The sequence below is a fragment of the Bactrocera tryoni genome, chromosome 1 (genome assembly GCF_016617805.1).
Source record: "Bactrocera tryoni isolate S06 chromosome 1, CSIRO_BtryS06_freeze2, whole genome shotgun sequence".
Classification (NCBI taxonomy): domain Eukaryota; kingdom Metazoa; phylum Arthropoda; class Insecta; order Diptera; family Tephritidae; genus Bactrocera; species Bactrocera tryoni.
The window spans coordinates 71,844,750-71,869,236 of NC_052499.1; the positions used below are offsets into that span (position 1 = coordinate 71,844,750).

General features: G+C 32.8%; 1 protein-coding gene across 4 annotated transcripts in view; it reads right to left on the minus strand.

The window, feature by feature from the left end:
- Positions 1-8,930: 8,930 nt before the first annotated feature.
- LOC120766368 (neurexin-1) overlaps positions 8,931-24,487 on the minus strand; it is a 30,763-nt gene continuing 15,206 nt past the window's right edge. For 2 of the 4 annotated variants that reach the window (XM_040091798.1, XM_040091797.1), the window contains exons 15-20: positions 21,172-21,319; positions 20,344-21,101; positions 19,913-20,263; positions 19,613-19,848; positions 15,601-15,901; positions 8,931-10,431 (exon numbers count right to left, since the gene is read on the minus strand). In XM_040091798.1, coding sequence (XP_039947732.1) covers positions 9,398-10,431; positions 15,601-15,901; positions 19,613-19,848; positions 19,913-20,263; positions 20,344-21,101; positions 21,172-21,319 — 2,828 coding nt within the window. In that variant the 3' untranslated portion in view covers positions 8,931-9,397. Of the gene's footprint in view, positions 10,432-13,017; positions 13,588-15,600; positions 15,902-19,612; positions 19,849-19,912; positions 20,264-20,343; positions 21,102-21,171; positions 21,320-24,487 lie in introns of those variants that run through there. The other 2 variants (XM_040091799.1, XM_040091800.1) reach the window with 2 other exon arrangements.

A 24,487-nucleotide genomic window follows, 5' to 3' on the forward strand; every position in this document is an offset into this window, starting at 1 on the left:
TATACATATGTACGTACAACTATATGGAAATGTTTTTCATAAAGTGAAATAAAATCCGATTAAATAAGCTAACGGTAGTTTATTTATTACACCTAAATGTACTTAGCTTGTTAGAATAAATAACTTATGGCGCAAAGACAAAAATTAAATGTTTTCAAGCTACATATGATATCTGCCGATGCGCCAAAAAAGGTTCCCCACTTTAGTAGTGATTCCAACTTTCTCTGTGCATGAAACCATAAAAAAGTTTTATTGTATTGTATTTGGTATAGACTTTCGAAATATTTTTTTTCAAAATTTTACAACACATAAAATATTTCTTTATGAAGAAAACACCTTTCTAAAAGTAGCGAAAACAGAAGTTTCCTATTCTAAAACTAAATGAAAAAAAAATTATTATCTGGAATTCCTCTTTTAATTTGAGGAAGATCTTTTTAAGGGTTTTTGACTTCTGACTTTTTGGACTTTTCATTTGTTGGGCATGCATATGAACATATGTATGTATGTGTGCATAGGAATACATAGGTATACATATGAAATTTATAGCCTACTGATAACGGCCCGACCCACTGCTGCTAATAAAAACACCAAAAATTTTACACCCAATGCACCGTAATCATAATACCTTTGACGGAAGCCTTTCTTAAAGCAACTACATAAATATCTAAGTATAACGCAACCGGCCAACATTGTGCATCCAACGCAAAACGCTTTACTAGTTCTTTTTAACCATGCTGTTTGATATAATCAACTTTCAAGTGGAATTAAGGTTATTTAATAAGGAAATTATCTTCACTTTGAATGGCAGCTACATATGTATATGCTATAGTGATCCGATCGAACAATATGTTCGGAGATTAGAGCTTAGCTTTAGCTTTACTCACGCCAAATTTAGTGAAGATTTCTTGTCAAATAATTTTGCTCAACCAATTTGTATAGCAGTTACATACATTTATTCCAGAGTGGTCCGATATCTGAGCAACTTTATTCTATTTACACTTATAATTTTTTTTTTAGTTCGAATCAATATGAAAAATTTTGGAGTTATGAATTTTCAAAATTATAAATTTTGAAAAAAAAAATGGCTTTAAACATTTGCGTATGTGAAAAAAGTACTACAGTGATCAAATTGAAAGTTGAATATTTAATTTATACTTCGCGTGTTTTTCGAATCGGTAAATTTTTTTTCTGTAAGTTGGTATCTATGCTGAATTTCACGTCAAAATATTCATTAGTATTTGAGATATGCGTCGTTTCGTGAGGCTCTAAAAGTGATTTCTTCGATTTTTACTATGTCTGGGCCATTTTTCCAACTAATATACCGACTGACTGGAAAACTCGTTGGCATAAGTGTATTGCAGCGGGAGGGGGTTACTTTGAAGAAGATGTTCACAATTTGATTCAGTATTTCATTATAAAAATAACTACGCGAGAGACATAGTTTCAAATATTTTTCAAAATTAAAATTTTCTATGGTCCATTCCGAAATTTATAAATTTTAACTAATAGCTTGTATGGGTGTATATAAAATGTTAGATCTGACTTATTCTTACAAATGGCCAATACTCGCATTATGTCAAAATGCAGCTATTCACATTGTTAACTCACATGTTGGCCGATATATGCGGTATAAAGTCACCCGGAAGTTCGAAAATCTTTAAGTTAGGTATATGAAAACTAAGGGAATTACTGTCACGATTCAACCCATTTTTGATGGACGGACATAATATTATAAGAGAGGGGTTATCCCTTAATTTCAGTTATACATATATATCACACATTGTCCGACATTTTCGACGAAAAGTCAACTATAGGTACTAAGGTCCAAATATTCGGTACTTATGGGCTTGAACAGTTTTTATTGGAGTTAAATAATTTTTGGTCATAAGGTGGCACACACTAAAGGTATTTCTCGCACCTATATAGGCTATGTTGCTTTTGTTCATTTATTCATTTCATTTATTATTGAAAATTGACTAAATTAAAGAAACACATAAAAGCATTATATGGAATAAGCACACTCAACATATAGAAGTAATAAAGGAGTTCATATAAATGGAAATTTTATAAACATGTTATAATCTTATATAGCGAAGCAAAGGGGTCTGGTTGTGAACGAGGGAAAAACGAAATATCTCCTGCCATGAATCAAACAGTCTTCGGACTCGCGGCTTGGCTTCCACGTCACAGTTGACAGTCATAACTTAGAAGTCATAGATAAGTTCGTCCATCTTGGAACTAGTTTTAACACCAACAACATTGTCAGCCTCGAAATCCAATTTAGAATAACCCTTACCAACAGGTTTTGCTTGGGGCTGAGTAAGCAATTGAATTATTATCTCAACTAACAAAAACCAAACTCTATAAGTCACTCATTATTCCCGTCTTGCTCTATGATGCAAAGGAGGACGATGACTACATCTGATGAGTCGACATTACGAATTTTCGAGAGAAAGGTTCCACGGAAAAGTCATGGTCCTTTGCGCATTGGCCACTGCGAATGTCACATTCGATAGAACGATGAGCTTTATGAGATATACGACGACATATGTATGTATGTAGATCATGCCGTTCGAATTAACGAAAACACTTAAGCTCTGAAAGCATTCAACGCAATACCCACGGGGGAAGCAAACGGAACCTCCATTCCGTTGAAAAAAAATAGGTGGAGGATGGGACGGAAGGATTTCCAGTTTCCAGGCTGTTTTTTTTTTTTTTTTAATTTTCCTAACATCATACCTGACTAGCGGTACTGTAAGAAACAACAATATTTTCAATAAATATTATTTATTTTTATTATTTATTTGTTATCAGATTTACTTTATTTTTGCGATTTATCAGTCATTCTGTTTTCTTCATCATCTTTTTTTTATTATTATAAATTATAAAATCTAATACAAACAAACAAAGCAATTTAACAATCACTGCCGCTACATACGATATACCATACATTGTATTCATATATATACCATATATTAATGTATATATGTTGTTTGTGTAATTTAGTCGCATGTACCTATGTACCTATGTATATCTGTATATATATTTTAATTTATTTCTGTCTATTCAACTTATCGCGTCACTTGTATTGCCATTCATTATATGCGGCCTATATATGTAAGTATATGCGTGTGTGTGTGAGTTCACGTGTTTAATTAAATATGTGTTTGTATGTATGGTCTGTGTGTATACATATACATAATTATATATATTTAGTTGATATATTTTACACATTTTTTTATTTATTTTAATATATGTATAGTTATAATAATAAATAACAATGGGTTTAAGCCTACATATGGTTGTTAGAGTAAAGTTACATATGTACTTCAGAATGCAAGTGAGAATTTGTCAATTTATTAACACTCCAAACCTTCACTGTGTATTATCATTTATCAGCTTACATATTCGTATATATTTATTTATGTATGAATTTATACTGCATACAAATACATTTACATACGTGTAAGTCGACACTCTAAATATATGTGTACATAACATTTTTGTTTCCTGTCTATATACGTTTGGTATATAGCTGTATTGTTGTTGTTGCTGTTATTTCACTTTCCTAGTTTCACTTCTATACTTTTTACCTAAATATATTTTTTAAGCTAATACTTGTTAATCAATGTAACATACAAACATTTTGGTTATTCCGTTTGAATCATACAAATAAGTAACTGTTCATATTATTACCGCATTCTTAAATGTAAAAAACCAAAAACAATATATTTTTTTACAAATTATTTCAAAATACTAATGAGTTCAGCTGTACACAAACAATTGCATGCTTTCAGGGACAGCAGTGCGTATGAGTAACATTTTGCTGGAAAAGCGCTGTAGTAGATTGTTTGTGAAAATTAGCTTAGATTCCGGCTTAATTACTTATATTATATTACCTGAATAAAATGAAATTTACAGAAACTTAAAAGTAAATATTTTCGCTAGAAACTGTTACGGGCCTTTTAAACGCCAAAATGTGGCGAATTAACATTTGTAGATCCGCTCATTTATCGAAAAAATATTTTCGGTAAGCTAGTACAAAGGTACGTCATGCACCTGCTTTATGATTAAAAGCTATTGCAGCTTTTGGGTTCTTAGGCTTAACTTGTCACAATAAGTTTGGGCTATATTGACCGATCGCTTTACGAACTTAATTTTGCATGAAGCGTTTAATTTAAAATTATTAGGTGTTAATTAATCAATATAAAGAGGTGCGTGTCGTAGTAACCTCACTTGACAGGTAGAGTATTAAATACCAAAAACTATTAAAAACCCAATCCGTGTACATGCATTATGTTACACTATTAACCGAAAATACATAAATAAATTTATTATTATATTAATAAGCTTAGATTGACTAAAAGCCTGTCATTTCATAACTCACATTTGCACGTAGTTGCACCACTCTATTCCGCTACTGTTCGCTTCCATGCATAAAATATTTAGATGAAATTTGGTCATATTTATTTTTCGGGTAATTGGTTGGAATGAAAATATCAATAAATGCAAATTTTCTTGTGCAATATCATAACTGGGCGTGCTTACGTAGGTATAGTCGCGTGTTGCATGTTTTTCGGAGGTAAATTTGCGTGGATGTCGCAACCACAACATTTTATATATATATGTATGTATATTTGTATTTTTTCATTTTAAATTATTAGGAGAAAATTCAAGTTTTTTAAATTTGATACTTTTCCTAAGTACATACATACATTGCAACAATAAGATATCGTAATAAAATATAGAGTATTGTTTTATACATCTTTTGTAATTACTGTTCCATTGTGTATGAATCCATCGTGTACATTAATTAATAATAACTTGCAAAGAGAATTTTGGAAAAATTTAAATTACTTTGTGATTTCAACGACAATTTCGGGTGCACAAATCTTTAGATACTTGTTTAATGCAATAATTTATGTTTTAATAATTGTTATTAAATTTTGTTTTTAAAGTCAACTTTTTTATTTTTTTTTTTTCGTTTGATAAAGGTTTTAGTTTAAATCTATGTGTCGAGATGAATTCAAGAAATGTCAGAACTTTTGCGTGTTGGTGAGTATTGCGGAATTGATGGGTTATTCTGGCGAGTGAAAGCACAGCATTATTAATATAATTATAATTAGTATTTAATTAAAAAAAAAAATTTTCGAAGCTCTATGTATACCATTATCTTCTTCTTATTACACTTCTTGAAACAAGTGTATGAAATAAATATGTATGTATATGGAGTAAATATAAATTACAGGCTGTCATATTGGTTTTTATAGGAATATCATGTGGGGTTGTACAGAGTAAAGGGTGAGTCAAAAAAAGAGAAAACAAGTAATTAAAGCATTTTTACTCTAAAAAATTTTCTGCGACTTGAATTAAAAAAAGTTCATTTTGATTTTTTTGTATTCAATGCAATATTTCTTTGAGACTGTAATATCAATGTTTCAAAATGATTTCCTTTAAAGTGTTTTTGAATATTCGTATGTTATTGGGATTTGCAGATTTCAATTACAAATTGGCAGTTTATCTATCTATAATCCGTATCTCTTTGTTGAAGAAAAGCTGAACACATACTTATGAAATTTTCTATTTAATACAGTGTAGCAGAAAATGTAATGCTAACAGCCACTGAGTTGAATTTTTACTGCAGAGAATGTAATGTTAAGTACTCCTGCTAACAACTTAACAGAAATGAAATTGATTCACAGTCAAATATGTCAATGTAGCCTATATACTGGTATATTCCGTGTTACGAATTTTTCATTAAAAAATTTCATATTGAAATTTGAATCAAAATTAAATATTGGAAATGTTTTCTTTTTTTAATAAGAAATTAATTTTAGTTTCAAAAATTAATTTTTTTTAATTCAAAAATTGGAGTAACAAATAAAAAAATATATTTCAAGTAAAAAACTAAATTATAAATTTATTTTATTATGAAGAATTAGAAATTTTTAATTTAAAAATTTGGAATAAAAGATAAAAAAAAAAATTTTTTCAAATCATAAAGCAGAGTAAATACATAGGGTAAAAAGGAAGGATTTACTACTGAAAAACTACAATTAAATGTAAGTAAGATAAAAAGTGTTCAAATATGTTAAAATTTAATTAAAAATAAGCTTTCCTTTTACAAAGACTTTTTATATTAAATTTAGTAAATTATTATTTTTTAATTAATTTTTTAATTAACTTAAATTTTTCATAACTTTAAAAAATATTAATAGTATACTTGGCATCAATATTTATTTTTCATTTCTTCAATCCGCTATTTGGAATCAGAAATTATTTCGAAATATTATTTTCGGGATTAAAAAATAATAAAAAATTATTTAACTATAAATTCAATTACCTTTTAATGCATTATGGTCTTGTGCAAAAATATTAAAAAACGGGATAAAATTAACTATTTTTGGCAAACAAAAAATGCTTCAAAGGCTATATTCATACTAAAATTTTTTCACAAAAAAATAGGTTAGCTTTGAATGTTATGAATTTACTTTCCTTTCTCATGTAAAAGTGATATGCAAATACTTTACTCTCATGCAATTAAAAAATAAGAAATACATATACATATGTACACATGTATGTATATCTGCTGATCACGTTGCCTCAAGCTGAATATAGGATTAATGGGATGAGAACAATCGCTTGCTGTAAGTGATGCCGTGTATGTATGTTTTTATGTTTCGTTTTTGTGTGCTTTAATTTGTATTTACTTTGCTTAGTTTTAGTAAAATGTTTGCATTTCAAAATGTCTTATTTTGCATTTGATATGTCCGAGTTAAGCATTTTATTTAAGTCTAAGTGTAGACAAAAAGTCTTTCAAAAATTCTTAAAAAACCAACACAAAAAAATCTCTATTGTATTTAGCATCAAAAAACGATATACAAACACGCATTTGTTGCTGTTGTAAAATATTTACCATTCTAATAGCTGTTATAAGTTGTTACGGTGTCTTTTTTGTATAATAAATATTGTAAAAAAGTTAAATACGGTGAACACTGGCAATATTACCTTTTTACCCTTCATGCATACAAAGAGAACGCAACACGGCGTCGGATACGAGAGATCAAATAATGAGCCATATATGCGCGTGAGTAGCTTAGTTAAGGTGTGTGTGGTGTGTGTGTGTGTGGAGTTTGTAGTGAACGATGCAAGTAAGTGCAGTAAGCCCGCCATTTTGTGTTTGCGTGAATTTGAGCTATTCGACCGAATGACTGAGCGTGTGTAAATCGGCGTGTGACGTGTAAATCGCGTCGAGAGAATCGTCCAGCACAGTGTTGTTTACCTTCTGACCCCATTTGTTGCTGTTGTAATTGCAGTGTCAAAGCCAATAATTAATATTATATTATATAGTTTCAGTATGGTTAGCTTTAAATTTAATTTTTTGTCACGGATTCTCTGTCATTATATTTATAATATGTGTTTTGTATATCACTATAATAAGTGCCTTCATTAAAGTTGCTTGTTATAGTATTTTACTTTTGGTTTGTAGCATTAAGTTATGAGTTTTTCCTTTACTAAATTAAATATCTTGAATTTAGTTTTTAAAAATTTGGGACTAAGTATTACATTATTACAGCACCACATTTGTTATATATATATGTATATATTTAAGTTTTTAATTTTTCCTTTTTTGTTGTTGTAACTTTACATGAAGAATTCAACGAATCAAATTTGGTTAAATATTCATATAGATTTGCTTGATTTTGGAACTACTTGGTATTGTTTTTGTTTTTTTTTTTTTTGTTTTGCCTATTTATGTATTTTTTATATAAGTTATTAAGCCATAGATTTTCACCGTTAGACGGCAATCATTTTCTAAAACTTTTTTGTAATGCTTTGCTATTTTATTTGTGTTTATTATTATTGCCAACACTGTTTCTAGTATATTTAAGTGTATTTGTTCGTCTTTTTAATAAACCATCGTCACCTTGTCAGCCTAATTGAATCAATTTGGATGTGTTTTCTAACTCGCGTGACAACTTTCAGTGTTTCCTTACATTTCTTTATAGTTTATTTTATTCTAAATATACATATGTACTTTACATTATAGTATTATATTCATACCCATATATGGCCACTAGCTGTATTTTCCTGCTCACTAATACACAACTTAAACCATACTCTTGTTTCTAACGGACTTTTCAACAAAGAAACCCATTGGATTTGTATACTGCTTTATAACACAAAATAATACTTGGATTCACTCGGAACATCAGCAGCCGAAACAGACAATATACATGTACAATCTATCAAGTAAATGAATTCAACCCACCAGTTCGAATGTCGCTTTTTGAACTTTATACCTTTACCTTTAGGAATAAACTCACAGATTTTAGAGCAACATGGATACATTAACCCAATATTCAAATTGATTTTTTCAAATGATTTCAGCATTAAAGGTTAATATTATTAAGAAAAAAAATTGAGCTACAAAAACAATCCATCTTTGAAAATTTACTTTAAATCTGGATATCATAATTTATTTATAGGTTTTTTATTATTTGAGTGACATATTACTCTCTTAATATTAGTATTTCAGCTCAGAACACTGACAACTAAAAGATTATTTTGCAAAAACCTCAATGTAAGTACTCATCTCCAAAAGGCCTTTATAACATAAGTAGTCGATAATTCTTAAAAAAAAGCCGAAGTTCTGCCGAGGTCTACTAACAATTGGTTTTATTATACTCAAGAAACAATGCTGAGGACCTTTTGAGAATTTCTGCAGTAAAACTGTGATTTTTTTGTTAAGATCCTTTGGGATAAAGTGATCAATTCTATTGTCCCATTGCTGAAACTGCCGCTGATGCACCTCATGATTATTATCTCTTTCGTTTTGCTTTTTTTGTACATTACATATACATACATACATATGAGTTTTATTTTTTTGTTTCGTTATCTTATTGTTCAACTTGTTATTATTAATATTAGAATAATCAAGTGTTAGTATATTATATATTTTAAACTGTCATAAATATTTGATGTTGGTTTTGTTTTATTTTGGTAGGCTGTTTGTGTATTGTTGTTACTTCTTTTCATTGCTTTTGCTTGCTTTTATACCAGAATTTTCGAATCGTTATGTATGCAAATGCATTCTTTCGTGTGTCGTATAACTGTTATTTTTGCTACATACACGCTCATCGTGAGTATCTCTGAACTATTTTCTGAACCCTTTCGTATATCACTAAGTGTATTTATGTGTGTGTTCGTTTGTTTACGTTTAGGTGTTTCTGTGCCTTTGACTAAATATGCATTCCATAAATTTAGTTAATTTATTATTGCTAATTTGAATTAAATATTAAAATACTTAACCACTCCGTTTATCAACACCTCATCGCTGTTAATCCAAGAGTTTAACAATCTCCATCGCCCCAGACCTCATTCAAACAAAAACAATTTACACATACCATTCCTTAACATCCTTGGAATCTCGTTTCTTCGGCTTAGGCTGCACTAGCCCGGCCATTTGTGGGCGACCATCGGCGCCGGTACTGGCTATGCCGGAACTTATACAACCATAGCCGACTACGCCACCACTATTAACACCAGCTGCGCCGAGCATGCTGCCACTACCGCTGCCACCAGTGCCGCCACCTCCACCACCACCGCTAGCATTATGCCCATTGCTCTGATGGGGTGTCCCGTGGTGGCGCTGCTGATGATAGGAACCGTTGGTACTGCTGTTGCCCAACAATGCCGCATTGGGATTATGTCCATAGGCAGCGGCTTTCTCTCCTTCCGTTTTATAGTTGCGATCACCGGTCGATTTCAGCCACAAGACCAACAATATCACCAGTATTACAGCTATCAGTATGCCGGCGACAATGCCGATTATCATAGCGGTGCGCTCCTCTTCGATGGAGTTGACGCGACCACCCTTGCCCTTGGAGCGGTAGTTATTGCCGTATGTGGGCGGTTGTTGTGGTGGCATTTGATAGTATGGCGGTGTTTCATGTGGTGACGGTATGTGCGGTGGTGGTCGTTCCTCCGGCAGTGATGTATGCTCACCATTAAAGATCATATTTGATTTTTCATCTTCATCGCCATGATGTCGTTCGCCGCCTTCACCACCGCTAAACACCTGAACGATATCATATGGTGTGGTTTGATGTTCCGTCGCTGTGGAATGGATTTCAGGGGGTGGCGTTGCTTGGCTGGTAGTTGTTGTCAGTGTTGATGTAGATGCTCGTTGCGTAGAGGTCGTGTAGATCGAAGTGGGTGTTGATGTCTGCCGTTGCTGCGTGACAATGCTCGTAGTGGCGCTATAAGGTACGGTAGTTTCTCGCGGCGCATAAGTTTGACTCTCAGTTCGTGTCATCACACTGCTGGATAGAGTAGTAGTTGAACGCTGCTGTTCTGTGGTTGTGCTGGACGTATCAATTCGTCGGTTAACGCCATCTGTTGTCGACGATATGATTTCATGATTCGATTCTGTAATGAGGTGAATATTAATTTGAACAATTACTTTTTTAAACAATATATAGAAGATATTTGGTATAACCCCCAAATTATTGCAAATTTTCTATGCATTTAGATTTCCCAGACTTTTACGCAATCTTGAATCCTAGCTGTTCTTAATTTGTCTCTCAAAATGTGTATTTTTCCTCCATAGTAAGAAATCTTACATTATTCCTCTCCGTAAAACCTCAAGTTATCCACCTAGACCAGGTTAAATTATAATTTCATCACAATTGACATTTCATCCTTCTTTCATTGTCAAAGATGTTCAGGCGTTTACGAGGAATACTCTTCAATTAATGTTCCTCTGATCAAAATTTATTTATTTATATTTCTACTGCGCTGTCGAATCGAACCCATAAAGTTAAATGTTTAGCAGTTTGAAATGTTTATCTGGCTGTTTTTACCTTGGAAAAAAATTGAACAACGAGTTTGCTTGGAACTTTGTGTTTCCAATGGAATCACAACTAGACAAGTGTTGGAGATATTGTAAAAAAAATTCTGGGAGTATACTATACTTTATCACAAACAGATGTATTTGAACCGCACCAAGCATTCAGCGAAGGTCGCGAAGTCATCGAAAACTTGCCTTAGTCCATCCACCTGTGTTTATAACGATAACATCGAATAAGTTAAAGAAACTATGTTTTACTATCATCCTGTCGGCAATACATAAATAGGTGCGGATCACAGCATCTCAATACATTTTGGTTAATGTTTTGGGTAAGAAGCGTTTCTTTGCTATACTGGTACCAAAAGCCTGAATTTTATGCAAATATTACGTCGAATAGAGTCGCAAAAATAATGCTTAAAAACGCAGACCCTACATTCATAAAACACCTCATCACTGGTGGCTAGATGTGGGCTTATGAACATGGCATCGAAACTGTACAACAACCTTTCGGATGGTGTGCCAAAAATGAGCCGAAACCGAAAAAACTAATCGCTGAAGGCACCAAAGGCACTACAGGTTATCCCAGCGTAGGCTTGTAAAAAGTGTATGGTGAATTGAGTAAGCAATGTATGACTGTATTGACACGAAAGGACCGTGTTTTGAAAGCAATAATAAAGATTTGTAATAAAATACCTGGTACGAAGGGCTTTAACAGCTGGTCGGCAGTCATCTAGTGACTGACGCCCATACTAAATTTATGAAGGGAACACTTCTCCAGTCTGCCGAATGGCAGTGAAAGCATAACACCAGGAGGTGGCGAACCCGATTCCCCAATCGATGACGATGGAGCTGACGTTTCATTGCCTGACCATGAAGAAGTTGGCTTCAGGCCTGGAGCCCGTGAAAGAAGGATCGACACACACCACCTCGTCTTCGATTTCAAAACTGACTTTGACAGCATGAAAAGGAGCTTCCTTTATGCAGCTATTTCTGAATTTGGTATCCCCTCTAATACGACTGGGAAAACTGACTTTGAGCAACACCAAAAGTTCTATCAGGATAGGGCAGAACCTCCACGAGCCGTTCCATACCAAACGAGGCTTCAGCTTCAGAGCTTAATCGAGCAGGAAGGAAGCAAAAGAAATGGAACTGGTAGTAAAGTAGGGCAAGACGTAATATCTCCCGTAATGAAACAAACGATCTTCGCACTTGCGAGATGGCTTCCACGTCACTGTTGACAGTTATAACTTCGAAATCGTAGATAAATTCGTTTATCTTGAAACCAGTATTAACACCAACAACAATGTCAACTTCGAAGTCCAACGTAGAATAACTCTTCCTAACAGGTAAGCGGTGTCTGTCCAATCCGTTTCAGTGTTATTCAGATAGTATGTCTTGTTTGAACTCTGCATTGATATTAAATTTTCTTAGATAAAAAAATGTTGAAATACCACAGACTTTTATTTGTATACTAGTTTCAGCGTAATTTGATTTATTGTTATTGCTTCGCTTATTATTTAATTGCCAAAAAAAAGCAGTTCAACAAGTATGTAGACATACATATACATATACATATATGAGTATTTGATAAGAGCTGGACAACATTTGTCCATATAAACATATGTACAATAGATATGTAAGTATGTAGGTAACTATAGCAAGTGCGTAAACGAATAATTTTCTTATACATAAACATAGTACATACATAACTGTAAGAATCAACTATGAATACATAATAGACATACGAGTACATACTTAGGTACATAGTAGTAGAGATTGATAAATTTGTAAATTAATTAGGGGATATGTGTTTTAAAGAATAACATGTGCATTTCTAAGTCACTTATACTTATACATATATGTACATACGCAATTACATACACATGCATACAAGTAATTTTGCATGCATGCTCTGCCCCACCTGCGCGCTCTCTTACAAATCCATAACTACAAATATACATTTACATATGTATGTGTCCTGTAATTTCACCTATATTTACTCATTTCACACCTACTACCCACAAATACAAACTATATAACGCTTACAATCAATTATTTATAAATTTCTATGCATGTATGTACATATGTATTATATTTGTATATACACCTCCAAATATTTATGTTCGGAATGGTTCCGTTAAATTTAAGTTCATTATTATAATTTGTTTGTGATCATATGATTTGTAGGTGGCTTATCTGACATTTTACAAATGCGACGAATTTACTATATTACAGTTAGCCGTCAATTCAACACATCGTTGAGGTTATTTATTTTGAACGTTGAACCAATTTTAATGTTGTCGTTAGAGATTTTAGCCTTCTTGAACTTAGACATAAACGACGATGACATTTTGCCATTGTAACGTAAACGTAATTACATAACAGTTAACGCGTAGTAGTTGTAGTGAGTGGCCAGCAAAATGGTGGTGATGTTGTCTTTTGTTGTAATTTTGCAAGTGTTGTTGATCGTGATCGTGGTGGGCATGGTCGTGTTGTGAGTAAACTGAACTTTTTGATAGAATTTTTTCTGATATTCTTTTATTAAACATTTTTTTTATTTATAATATTTCATTTTTTGTTTTCTTTGTTTTTCATTTTGGCCATTTCGTTTGTTTCGAATACAACTTGTTGTTGTGATCACGTTCGCCACATATTCCACTCATTCTACGATTGCTTTGTTTGCAAGTGGCAAATCCATTGCACGATCAGAGTCAGAAATATGAAGAGTTCATTTTCTGAAAGAGATAATTCCAACTCAGAATCATGAAATCAAGATTTCAAGTTGTGGAACAGCGATTAACAAGAAACGAGTAACGAGCTTCCATGGGCGAACGGCAGTGGTTGTGGTGAATGTACGAATATGGCTGATTGATTGGTTGATTGAAATGTTGTTGATTGTTTATATATTTATATATTTTGGTAATTGTTTGGTTCTTTGTCTGGTTTAGCGAAATTGAATGCTTGGAGTTGCGATTTGTATGTCTGACATTATGAAATAATAATGTTTGCTACAATCAAATGATACGCAAATCTATCGCTTGATGAGCTGACAGGGCAAAGCCATGCTATTTACATATATACACACGCTTGTACATACACACAAGTGTCTAATATGCATGTTGGACTACAGCTTAGACTAGTCTAAATTTCTCCTAGGTACTGTAATCAGCTATGTATCTATCTTTGGCAAACTGTGTTCAATACATGCAGATATTATTTGTATGTCTAGTACAAAATATTTTTAAATCAATAAGTGTCAATTACGTAGAATATTTCCATATGTGTTTCTAATCTATATAGAGGATTTTGGTAGCAGAAGTTACTATTTTATATAGACTAGGATAGGAGGCAATAGAAATGCTTGGAAAAGTAGGAGGAACAAGGTGCACATAATTAATGAAGGAACTTTGTAGCATACCTATAAATCTAGTCAATATTTATGTACATTTATATGTAAGTATGGCGAGACATTTTACAAATACATACTTGTATGTAATGTAATAACCGAATTGAAGGGTAAAAATTAAAAATTGAAGATATGTTTTTAGATATTCTTTTGCTTAACTTGAAAATAGATCACACTCATTTCATATTAGAATTAAGCAGAATTTATTCTTTAAAGAACTGACAATATATCAGCTAGTCTTTAGAGCCCAGTCTGAATGTCTGGTTGATTTCTTTTTTTGAGAGACTTTATATCCTCTAATGTAAGGAGTAATACGGTTTATCAAGTATTGAACGCCCTTAGAAAACAACAAAAACCGTTAACTTTGCTGCAGCGAAGCTATATACCCTTCACAGATGCATTTCATATAGCATATATAAGAATTATACACAACTAAACCTCGAAACGTAACCTACCAACGGTGTGTTAGTTCTTTCTAGCCACGAAATTTCATTCAAACAACCTTAAAAAATCTTTATCTTGATCTTTAACAGTCAATTTAAGTGGCTATATGCTATAGTAGTCCGAACTGAACAATTTGTTAGGAGATTATATTATTTCCTTGGACTATAATCCAGGCCAAATTTCCTGAAGTTATATTGTCAAATAAAAAGAGTTTTCGATACTAAAACTTGATTTTAATCAGTTAATTTGTATGTATGAATAGATTCTTAGTAAGAAAAAGACGCAGATCAATAGCTCAAAAATTGAGGGACTAGTGACGGTTGTCCGAGATTTCGTTCTTCGAAAATCTGTAAAAACTTCATGAAACCTCTCAATTTATTACTATTGAAGTAGAATTCAACATTTCATAAACTTATATCCTGGAATGGCTAATGCCTTAAGTCTAAAACAAGGCTCGTTCTCGTTACGAAACTCCGAGTCTCTTAAAAGTGATTGTTCATTAAATGTTATGAGCTTGTTATAATGGATTTGTCTCCATGACTTTATCTTACAAATTCACATTATCATTTAATATCTCCCAAAATCATGTATTGTAATTCATTAAGTACCAAAATCCTGCAAAAAAACTAAATATCAAACTAGAACCCCGATTCTCCTCTAAACTTCAATAAGTAAATATTTATACAAATAATTTCAAAAACCTATGCCCATACTATATTCAATTTCCCCCATTACATTTTCTATTTTCATTTGCGCCTCCCTTCCTACTGCCTTATCAGCTTAATTATTGTGAGTGATATGCCAATGAAATGACCATACTGACTACCAACTAAATGGCAATTTAACTTTTAAATAAATTCTCTACTACTTTACTTATACAACAAACACTGACACTTACCTGATCCTTTCGCTGTGCTGGTGGAAGTGAACTGCTCCGTAGTCTCGCCGTAATCACCAGATCCATGCAGGCAGTCCTCATCGTCACAAGCACGCTCCGTACCGTTAGTTTTGTCTGTATTAGCAACTTGTGCTGTTGTGGTTTGTTTTGTGGGCGGCACATACACAGGCGTGATCAAGTCATCTCCGCTGCCCGATTCGAATGGTGGTGTACACTCATCTTCATCGTCACCGCGACAACCAGAACCGGCGCCGGAGAAGATCAAATCATCAATGGCGCCCGGATAGCCACTTGCTGGGGTCTGCTCGTAGGTGTCATGAAATGCATAATAATTTAGAAAAACATTTTCATAGACAGCAAATGCTTCAATTTTAATGACATCCATTACAGCGCATGAAGATGTATGTTTAAATGTGTGTATGTATGTATTAAAAGTCAAGACAAGCAATGCAATTTTATATGAAGTAAAGGAGTATATGTTATATGTAGAATTCGGGTATGATTATTACGAGTATCATGCAGAATATACTGTTATGTATGCATATGTAGATATTTGTATGTAAATCATGAAGAGATGTAAAGGATTTTGAAATGTGCTCGAATTAGTTAGTGCGTAATATAATTAGTGAATAAAAACTGGGTGGTTCCAATATAAATTACATGAAAGTGTGCTTTAGCGCAAAATATTATACATATGTATGTTAAGTAATTAAATTAAATAACTTAAATAAAAACACATTGCCTGTAGCAATAACTAAGGCCAAATTAGTCTTTATTCGTCCTTTTATACTATATACCGTTAATGTTTACTTCTTAATGATATATTTATTTTAATAGATGTATTATCATTCTTAGTAATTAATAAAAAAGTTCATTAAATATTTAGGAAGTATTTGTTTTAGTTTTTGACGTGAAGGCAGATAATTATATTTTGAAAATTTTTAGATAATCGGTTTTCAATAATTTAAAACTTTTAAAACCTGTACCCTTATACATATGTACATGGATTTACGGGTTTCAAAAAAATCAAATTTTTTTATTACCTTATTAAATTCTACAACATCTCAAGAATATTGTCCTAAATTTTCATGTTGATCCGAGTAAGAGTTTTAGAGATATAGCCTTGAGAACATGTGATCTCGAGACTAAACATCTTTAAACGCGTTTTTCTCGAAACATTGCTTTTGAAGTCGATTGTTAAGATTTCTCTAGAACTACTTAACCTATCTTCATGAAAGTTTACACAGGTCTTTGAGATACAATTCTTAGATTTGAACGAAGGATTTTTTTTTCTATTATAAAATTAAAATTATTATTAAAAAAAAAGTCCCGAAAATTTCACTGAAATTTTCATTTTTTTGTAACAAATATCTGCCAAAAATACGATTTCCAGTTTTTTTCATCCAAGTCTTAAGTTAAGGTTTTAACTAAAACACGTATTTTTTCTCTTTAGATGATCCTGTAAGGTGTTATCCAGCCAACGCGGACAGATCGGATCACTATAGTATAAGCTGCCACACAAACTAACCCATCAAAATCAAGATAAAGATCTTCATAAAACAATATATTTTTCCTTTTTTCCAATGTCAACAAATAAGTAGAATTAAATGAAAAAAACAAAAACAAAATAAAATATCATAAAGACACTTATACATGTATATATAAATGTAAGTATAATGTGTAAAATTTTCTTATTGTTGTAAGTGCAGTAAAAGTAGCAAATAATCAAATAAGCATATTGAATACCAACCCACGCTCACGTATTGTTAATATTCATGTATAATGGTTTGTATACATTAGGGTGTTCATTATTTACAAAGTTTATTAATTTTATTGTTTTTTTGCAAACTCGCCTTTTGCCTTTAAAAAACTTATCCAATGCAAGAAAGCTCTTTATTTCCCCATGAATATAACATAGGATTTTTTTGCATAAAGCAAGTATAATATAGAACTTTGGAGAAATCATATTGTAATACAAAATTTTCCGCAACGCAAAAAACAGCTCATTCATTTTTTTCATAAGAACATTCCTTTAAAAGTTAAACGCTTTATTCTTACAAGTGAATTATAAATTTCGTGTTGCGCATACGACATGGTGTACTGTAAAGTACACGTAAAAAAGAGTTTTTTTATGTTGGATAATTTTTTAGGGTAAAATGAAACTTCAAGGAAAGTCTGCAAAACACTCAACTTGAGAAACAACGGACACCCTAATATGCATGTACATAAATATTAATAGCGATTTAATTAATCATAAGCAAGATTGCTATTCTCTTTAAATAAAATAATATTTGGTTAAAGAATGCGAATGCAATATTATAAAACTTTACATCGAAACAATCCACAATGTTATTAGTTAGTATGAAAAGTTTACAAATATACAATATAGTATATGATAATAATTTATGAGCCATATTTGTACGCATGTTGATTTATTTGTCGGAAGTATTTCTTTACTTAGCACTTGAACAAAATAATTTAGTTTAAATATACACATAATACCGTTTGGTTCTGGGTACCTGTGAGGGTTATTTTTAGATCTTTAAATCACATTAATCATCCCAGTAGGAATTATTAAAGTATTTTATAATAAACTTGATCATTTTTAAAAACTTGATCTATAACGCTATAAATTTCTATACATCGAAGAGTAAAGAATAATATTGTGAGGGCCTATTTATATCGCTAAAATGTTAATGCTTAGTTAGATGATCTGGTTGTAATATATGAGTATACTGTGTTATATAACATATTCACAGGGTTGCATGGGCTTACGGTTTTCAAAAAATCGATTTTTTTTATTGTTTTATTAAATTCGACAACACCTCTAGAATATGCTGCTAAATTTTTAAGTTGATCCGACTAATAGTTTCGGAGAAACAGCATTGAGAGCATGTGAGCTCGAGGCTAGCTAGGCGAAGTGCGCCATCTATAAACGCTTTTATCCCGAAACTGTGTTTTTGAAAACGTTTGGCAAGATTTCTCGAGAACTACTCAAACGATCTTCATGAAATTTTACACAGATCTTTGAGATACAATTGTTTAAAGACTTAGGCGAAGGATTTTTTTTCGATTACAACTATTTGAAAAAAAATGTCTCGAAATCTCAATTTTTTTTTGTAAAAATATATGCCAAAAATCCAATTTTCATTTTTTTTATTCGTCCAAGATCTAAGTTAAGATTTTAAAATCCGTATTTTTACACTTTAGATGAACCTGTAAGGAGTTATCCTGCCAACGCGTGCGCATTTTTTCCGAAGGTCACCGGAAATGGCGTCGCAATGGCCGAGTTTAAAACATTTTTTTCAAAAATTTCAGAATATCTTTATTAATAGTGTATGTTTGTAACAATAAAAAAAAATCTAATAAAATATTTATTTTTATATGAGAAAAAAAATTTTGAAAAAGGCTGTTTTTACCCGAGGAAACCCACGTAGCTCCTTAAGATCGGAAACCTTTTGGTTTACGAGATATTGAGTTGCAAACCCGGTCCGCGGTCCTGTGCTATCAACTCACTTTGCTCAGATAGCTTCAAATGCGTTTTCTCAGCCTTTTAAAGCTTAACCTTGCCTGAGCTAGAACTAATTCTAAATATATTTACTCGGTTAGTTTTGATACTGATTGTTTCTATCTGTTTCTTATTTTTTTCCTCCCCATAAAACTCACCACTTTTAAAAAAATAGGTCGCAAATGTTAAAAAAAAGGTAAGAATATTCCTAATTTTATTTTAACGTATAATTCCAAAAGTGTTTTTTTCAGTCACACATTTGTTGTAATGTTAATGAAAATTTCCATGTATTTGTGCACGTTTCAATGTGTGTGTGTGTGTGTTAGCGATTGTGAAGTGTTTTGTTCACCTAATGGCTCATAAATTATTTATTCATATGACCAAGAGAGAAAGATCGACTGATTGATATATATAATTTTTTGTTGTTGCAAGACTTATTTACGATGAGAATACTTGAGATTTGAAGAGTTTGCAAGTTTGATTGTTTAAAATAAATTCCCTAACCTGCTGCATTCTTTGCAGATCATTTCTATCTAATACTCCAGTTACCAATTGAACATCTCCTCGTATGGTTATATGTGGGTCACGTTCAACAGCCAGATCCAGTATGCGTAGCTTATTCACCGACAAACCGGCAATAACACCAGCAAATGGACGTTCAATTCGTGTTCTACCGCCACGGCTAAATTTTCCGCCCACTTGAATGCTAGACATGGTATTAAACACGGTCGATTGATGCCCTGATGAAAAATATATAGGAGTAAATGAAAAACCACATAAATGTACTTTATCTTCCTGATTTACCTTGTGGTGTCAGTGTTTGCACATTATAGTCATCGAGCTGGAGTGTAGCGTTGCCACCTTTACGACTAAAACGCACCACATGGTAGGTGTTGTCGTTCACTTTGGTGCCAATTTCACCTAACGGCAAATCGCGCGTACCAATATTATACACCATAAATATATTGCCTTCGACTATTTCGAGCTCCATATAGTCCTGTGTGGTCGCGCTCTCCACACGCAATATCACAGCATCGGATTTGGTTGTGATGAAGCCCAAAGCGACATTATCTTCTTCGGTATCTGCTTGCATATTTTCCGGAAAAGCATATTGAATGATGCCCTTGTTGTTGCCGAACTCATAGGCGATTGATTCTGAAATAAAAGTAAAAATGTAAATAAAAATATTTGGTAACTTTTATTGCAATTAAATTTCAATAAACGCTTTTATTCACCATCGTAGCACGTCGGGCCGGTATACGAAGTCATGTCACATTCACACACGTAGGCATTCCATTGTTGCACGCAAACGCCACGATTGGCACATGCATTCTGACTGCATTTGGTCGGACCTTCACAACCAGACACCACCAGCGAGCTGGGCACAACCGCATCGCTGGTCAGTGTCGGCGATGTATCACCCAGATCCAAAGAAGCAAGACAACCCTCAAAACCAGAACGCGATGAAATGGACGCCGGCAATTTCGCGTACATGTCTTTGAACACGCCACCAATATAAAGTATGCCCGAAAGCTCCAAATGCATGCTATTGCCAGTTAGAGTAACAATCTCGAATGAATCATCCACGGTAAGTGTGTGCGTTTTGGGTCCCGGTCGACGTATGCTCACTTGATGCCAGCGATTGTCATTCATGTGTATGCGTGACTTGTCGCGCATTGTTATCGGCCCGTCACCAATGTCAAAAGTATAGTGTATATGACCGTTAACCAACTCCAAAGCAATGAAATCATTACGTCGCCCACCATTATAGAGTAACAAACCATTTGGTTCGACTGTTTTGAAGCGGAAATCGACCGAGACGCTTGAATACGCCTTCAGCATCGGCAAACCTACATAAGAGTGCTTCGAGCGGAAGGTGGCAGCATGGTAGGGATTACCGGGCGGTGAATTCACAAAACGCGCTGTCAACTTGAAGGTAGCGCTTGGCAGTGCCGATAACTCGGGACCCAAATTTTTAACAATATCAATATATCTGAAATAACGGTATAAATGGGAAACATATATGTATTTGCATCTATCCACAGAATTAAAATTTAACGCACCTCTGTCCATTGAAAATGAATCCCTGTAATTGGCCAATGAAATTCGGCATTGTCGACGTCATTTGGATTTCCTCCTCGGCATGAAACATTCCACCCAAGTGGATGGAACGTATCTCGATGGTGCTGTGACGACCGAGTATAGTCTCCGCTGTCGGAATATACATATGTACGCTAGATAAAATACTAAATCACTCATGCAACACACACCTAATTCAACTACGGCATAATTACGATTATTCGTTAGTCAATTAATTATACTAATACATATGTACGAGTAAATAATATATGGCAAATACAACATACAGTACATACATTCGTATGTGTATTGCAAATACATACTTTTGAAGTGGACGTTCTAAGTCCGCTCCTCAAAATACAACATTTTTACAATGTCTTTAAATTACAGGAAGCATGTACATATGTCTGTATGTATGGTATGTAAGTATAATAGTATATATGTTTGTATTATATATTGTATTACTAAGTATTGTAGCTTTAACAAATATTTCACTTAGTGAAATGCATAAAAGTAAGTTGCATGGTAGATGATAGACTCATAAGTAAATATGTATAAGAGTATACAGCTGTAGACATATACATATATGTACGTATCTACCATATGCAGGTGTATTAGCCATTGTTATGACTATACAATTTAACGTACATATGTATATATTAATATGTAAATATATTTATTATTTAAAGAAGTTTCAAGCAATTCTGGTGAGTCTTTGAGTTCTTGTTCAGATATATATGTATGTATATAGTTTTGCAGTTTGAATTACTAAATTTGTGCAGTTTACAATTGTTGGAAAATCAAATAAAAATAAGTAAGGAAGAGCTAAGCTCGGGTATAGCCGAACATTTCATACTCTTGCAACTTGTAAGGATTAAAGCCAGGGAAGTAACTTCAAGTACATAAGGCTTGTTAGTTAAATGGGGTCTAGAGCGAGTTTCCACGCGAATTTCTAAGCGCAAATGCACACCGCACCACAGCTTGTGTGGACGGACGGTCGGACAGACAGACAACTACCCGGATTTGAATTCGTCTTGTCATCCTAATCATTTATATGTATATAACCCTATATCTATCTCGCTTAGTTTTAGGTGATGCGTACAACCGTAGGTGATCAAAACTATTATACTATGTAGCAACATGTTGCAAGAGTATAAGGATAGTGTCTAAATAAGAAGAATAACAGAAGAACGCATATTCATAAAAAAAATCACTTGGCAATTAATAAATAAGTAAATATCTGACCCATTGATATTTCCCATAAAAATTCACAAACATGTATCCTTACCATCTGATCAAATATGACTCGGACTGGGCCATTTAAACTGCGCGCGCAAACCAAATCGATTAAAAAAATTTTTTTGTCTTTTGTATGTTCGTGTCAGGTCGTGTCCATATGTCAATTAGTGTGTGCTTGGCCGCTGTTTTCTTACGAAAGGAGGAGTTTGCTTTGGATTTAGTGTTCCCAAAAGAATCACGGCTAGGTAATCATTGAAAGTATTTCAGAAGTATTTTGCAGATTTTACTTTATCACAAACACAAGCATTTAGGTGGCACAAAGCATTCAGTGAAGGTCGTGACGTCATTGAAAATTTGCCGCTTGCGAGTCGTCAATTCCACCCTGTTACTGACGATAACTCGAAAAAGTTAAAGAAATAGTGCTTGGTAATGTCTTGAAAAGAGAGAAAGCAGAAGATCTCAACACCTTTTATGGGTTGACGGAAAACATTTTGGCTAATGTAAAAAGCTTGTCAAGCTTGAGGGTGCCGAAAGTCTGGACTGCTGCGCAAAAACAAAATATCAAATACATACATTTATCATTACTGGCTAGAAGACGTTGGTTTACAAATTATCAAAAAAATCGCTGAAGGCTCGGAAAGCCATCGTAGACAAGGCTTTTAGCAAGTAAATGGATAATTTTAGTAAGCGTTGGCAAGCTAGTATTGGCTTAAATGGAACCTATTTTGAAGGCCATAATAAAGATATGTATTAAAATAAGTGAAAACGTTGTTTGTTTTTTCTCAGTCCATGTCAAAGTTTGAATTCAGATGATAGTTTCGTCGAAGTTAATAGATTATGTCTTCACCGATATGTACGGTATAAAGTCATAGCATAATGAAATTTAAGATTACGGTATATTGGATTCTGGGGAATATCTTATATCAAGTTTTATTCAAATCGGCGAGTTTTCGAGCTATGGAATTTAGTTTGAAATTAATTCATTTAGTGTTTTGAATAAAACCATTATATGGGTGGTGGGTGTGGTTAGGGTCTGATTTATACCACTGAAAATATACTTATATATAAAAATATTATCTAATCATATTTTCGTCTGCCGCCAAGTGATTTTGTAGAATAAGTTTTTTAAATTATTTGAGTTAAAAAAAATTAGTAATTAAATTGAAGAAGAAAAGAAATAGCTTGAATAAAATGAAAAAACTACGTATGTATGTATACATATATCTGTATCGTGATTGACATAAAGAGTGCGCCAAGTTGGGAACGTACAATAATACTTTTGTATTTCAGCAGTTAAGTCTAAAGGTGCAATGAATTGAAAACGAATATAAAAACGTAAACGTTTAATAAATCTAACCTAACTTTTCATAAATCTGTGTAATAGAACGCAAACATACAAAATTCCGCTGGTTTGCCAGTATTTCATATTAACTTTAATTTGTAGATATACAAAATATATCTTTCGGTCTAAAGTTCTAAAAAGAAATAATTAAATTAGGATATAATGCGCATAAGATACTAATAAATGAAATAAGAGAAAACGAAAGTATGTATGTGCAGAATGTAAGATTATAGTTGGTACGTCATAAATTTGTTTGACATTTCACTTTTCTATTTATGATAACTTCATATGTAAGGTGGAACAACAAAAGCGATTTCACAAAATGAGTTGAAGTTGATGAGGTGGCACGGAATGAAACAGCTAATGCACATATACAATAACTATATATGTACGCGTATAATTATATATGTATATAAATGGAGTGGGTGTGTAAATTTCGTTATGTAATGGGTATTCACAAGACTTTGCAAAACACCTTAGTTTTTATCGATTTTTGTATATCGAACTATTATATACTGAACGTAGGACAACAATTAAAGTAATATTCTAGATAGTGAGGCACTCTAAGGTACATATTATATAGTTTGAAATATCAGAATTCCCAATATGTTCTGTAATGGTATTGGTAATAGTTATAGACAATTTTATGCGTTTGTGAATACCCTTCTATAACTCAATTATGAAGAGGATGATTGAGAACGTTCAGCGATTTAGATATC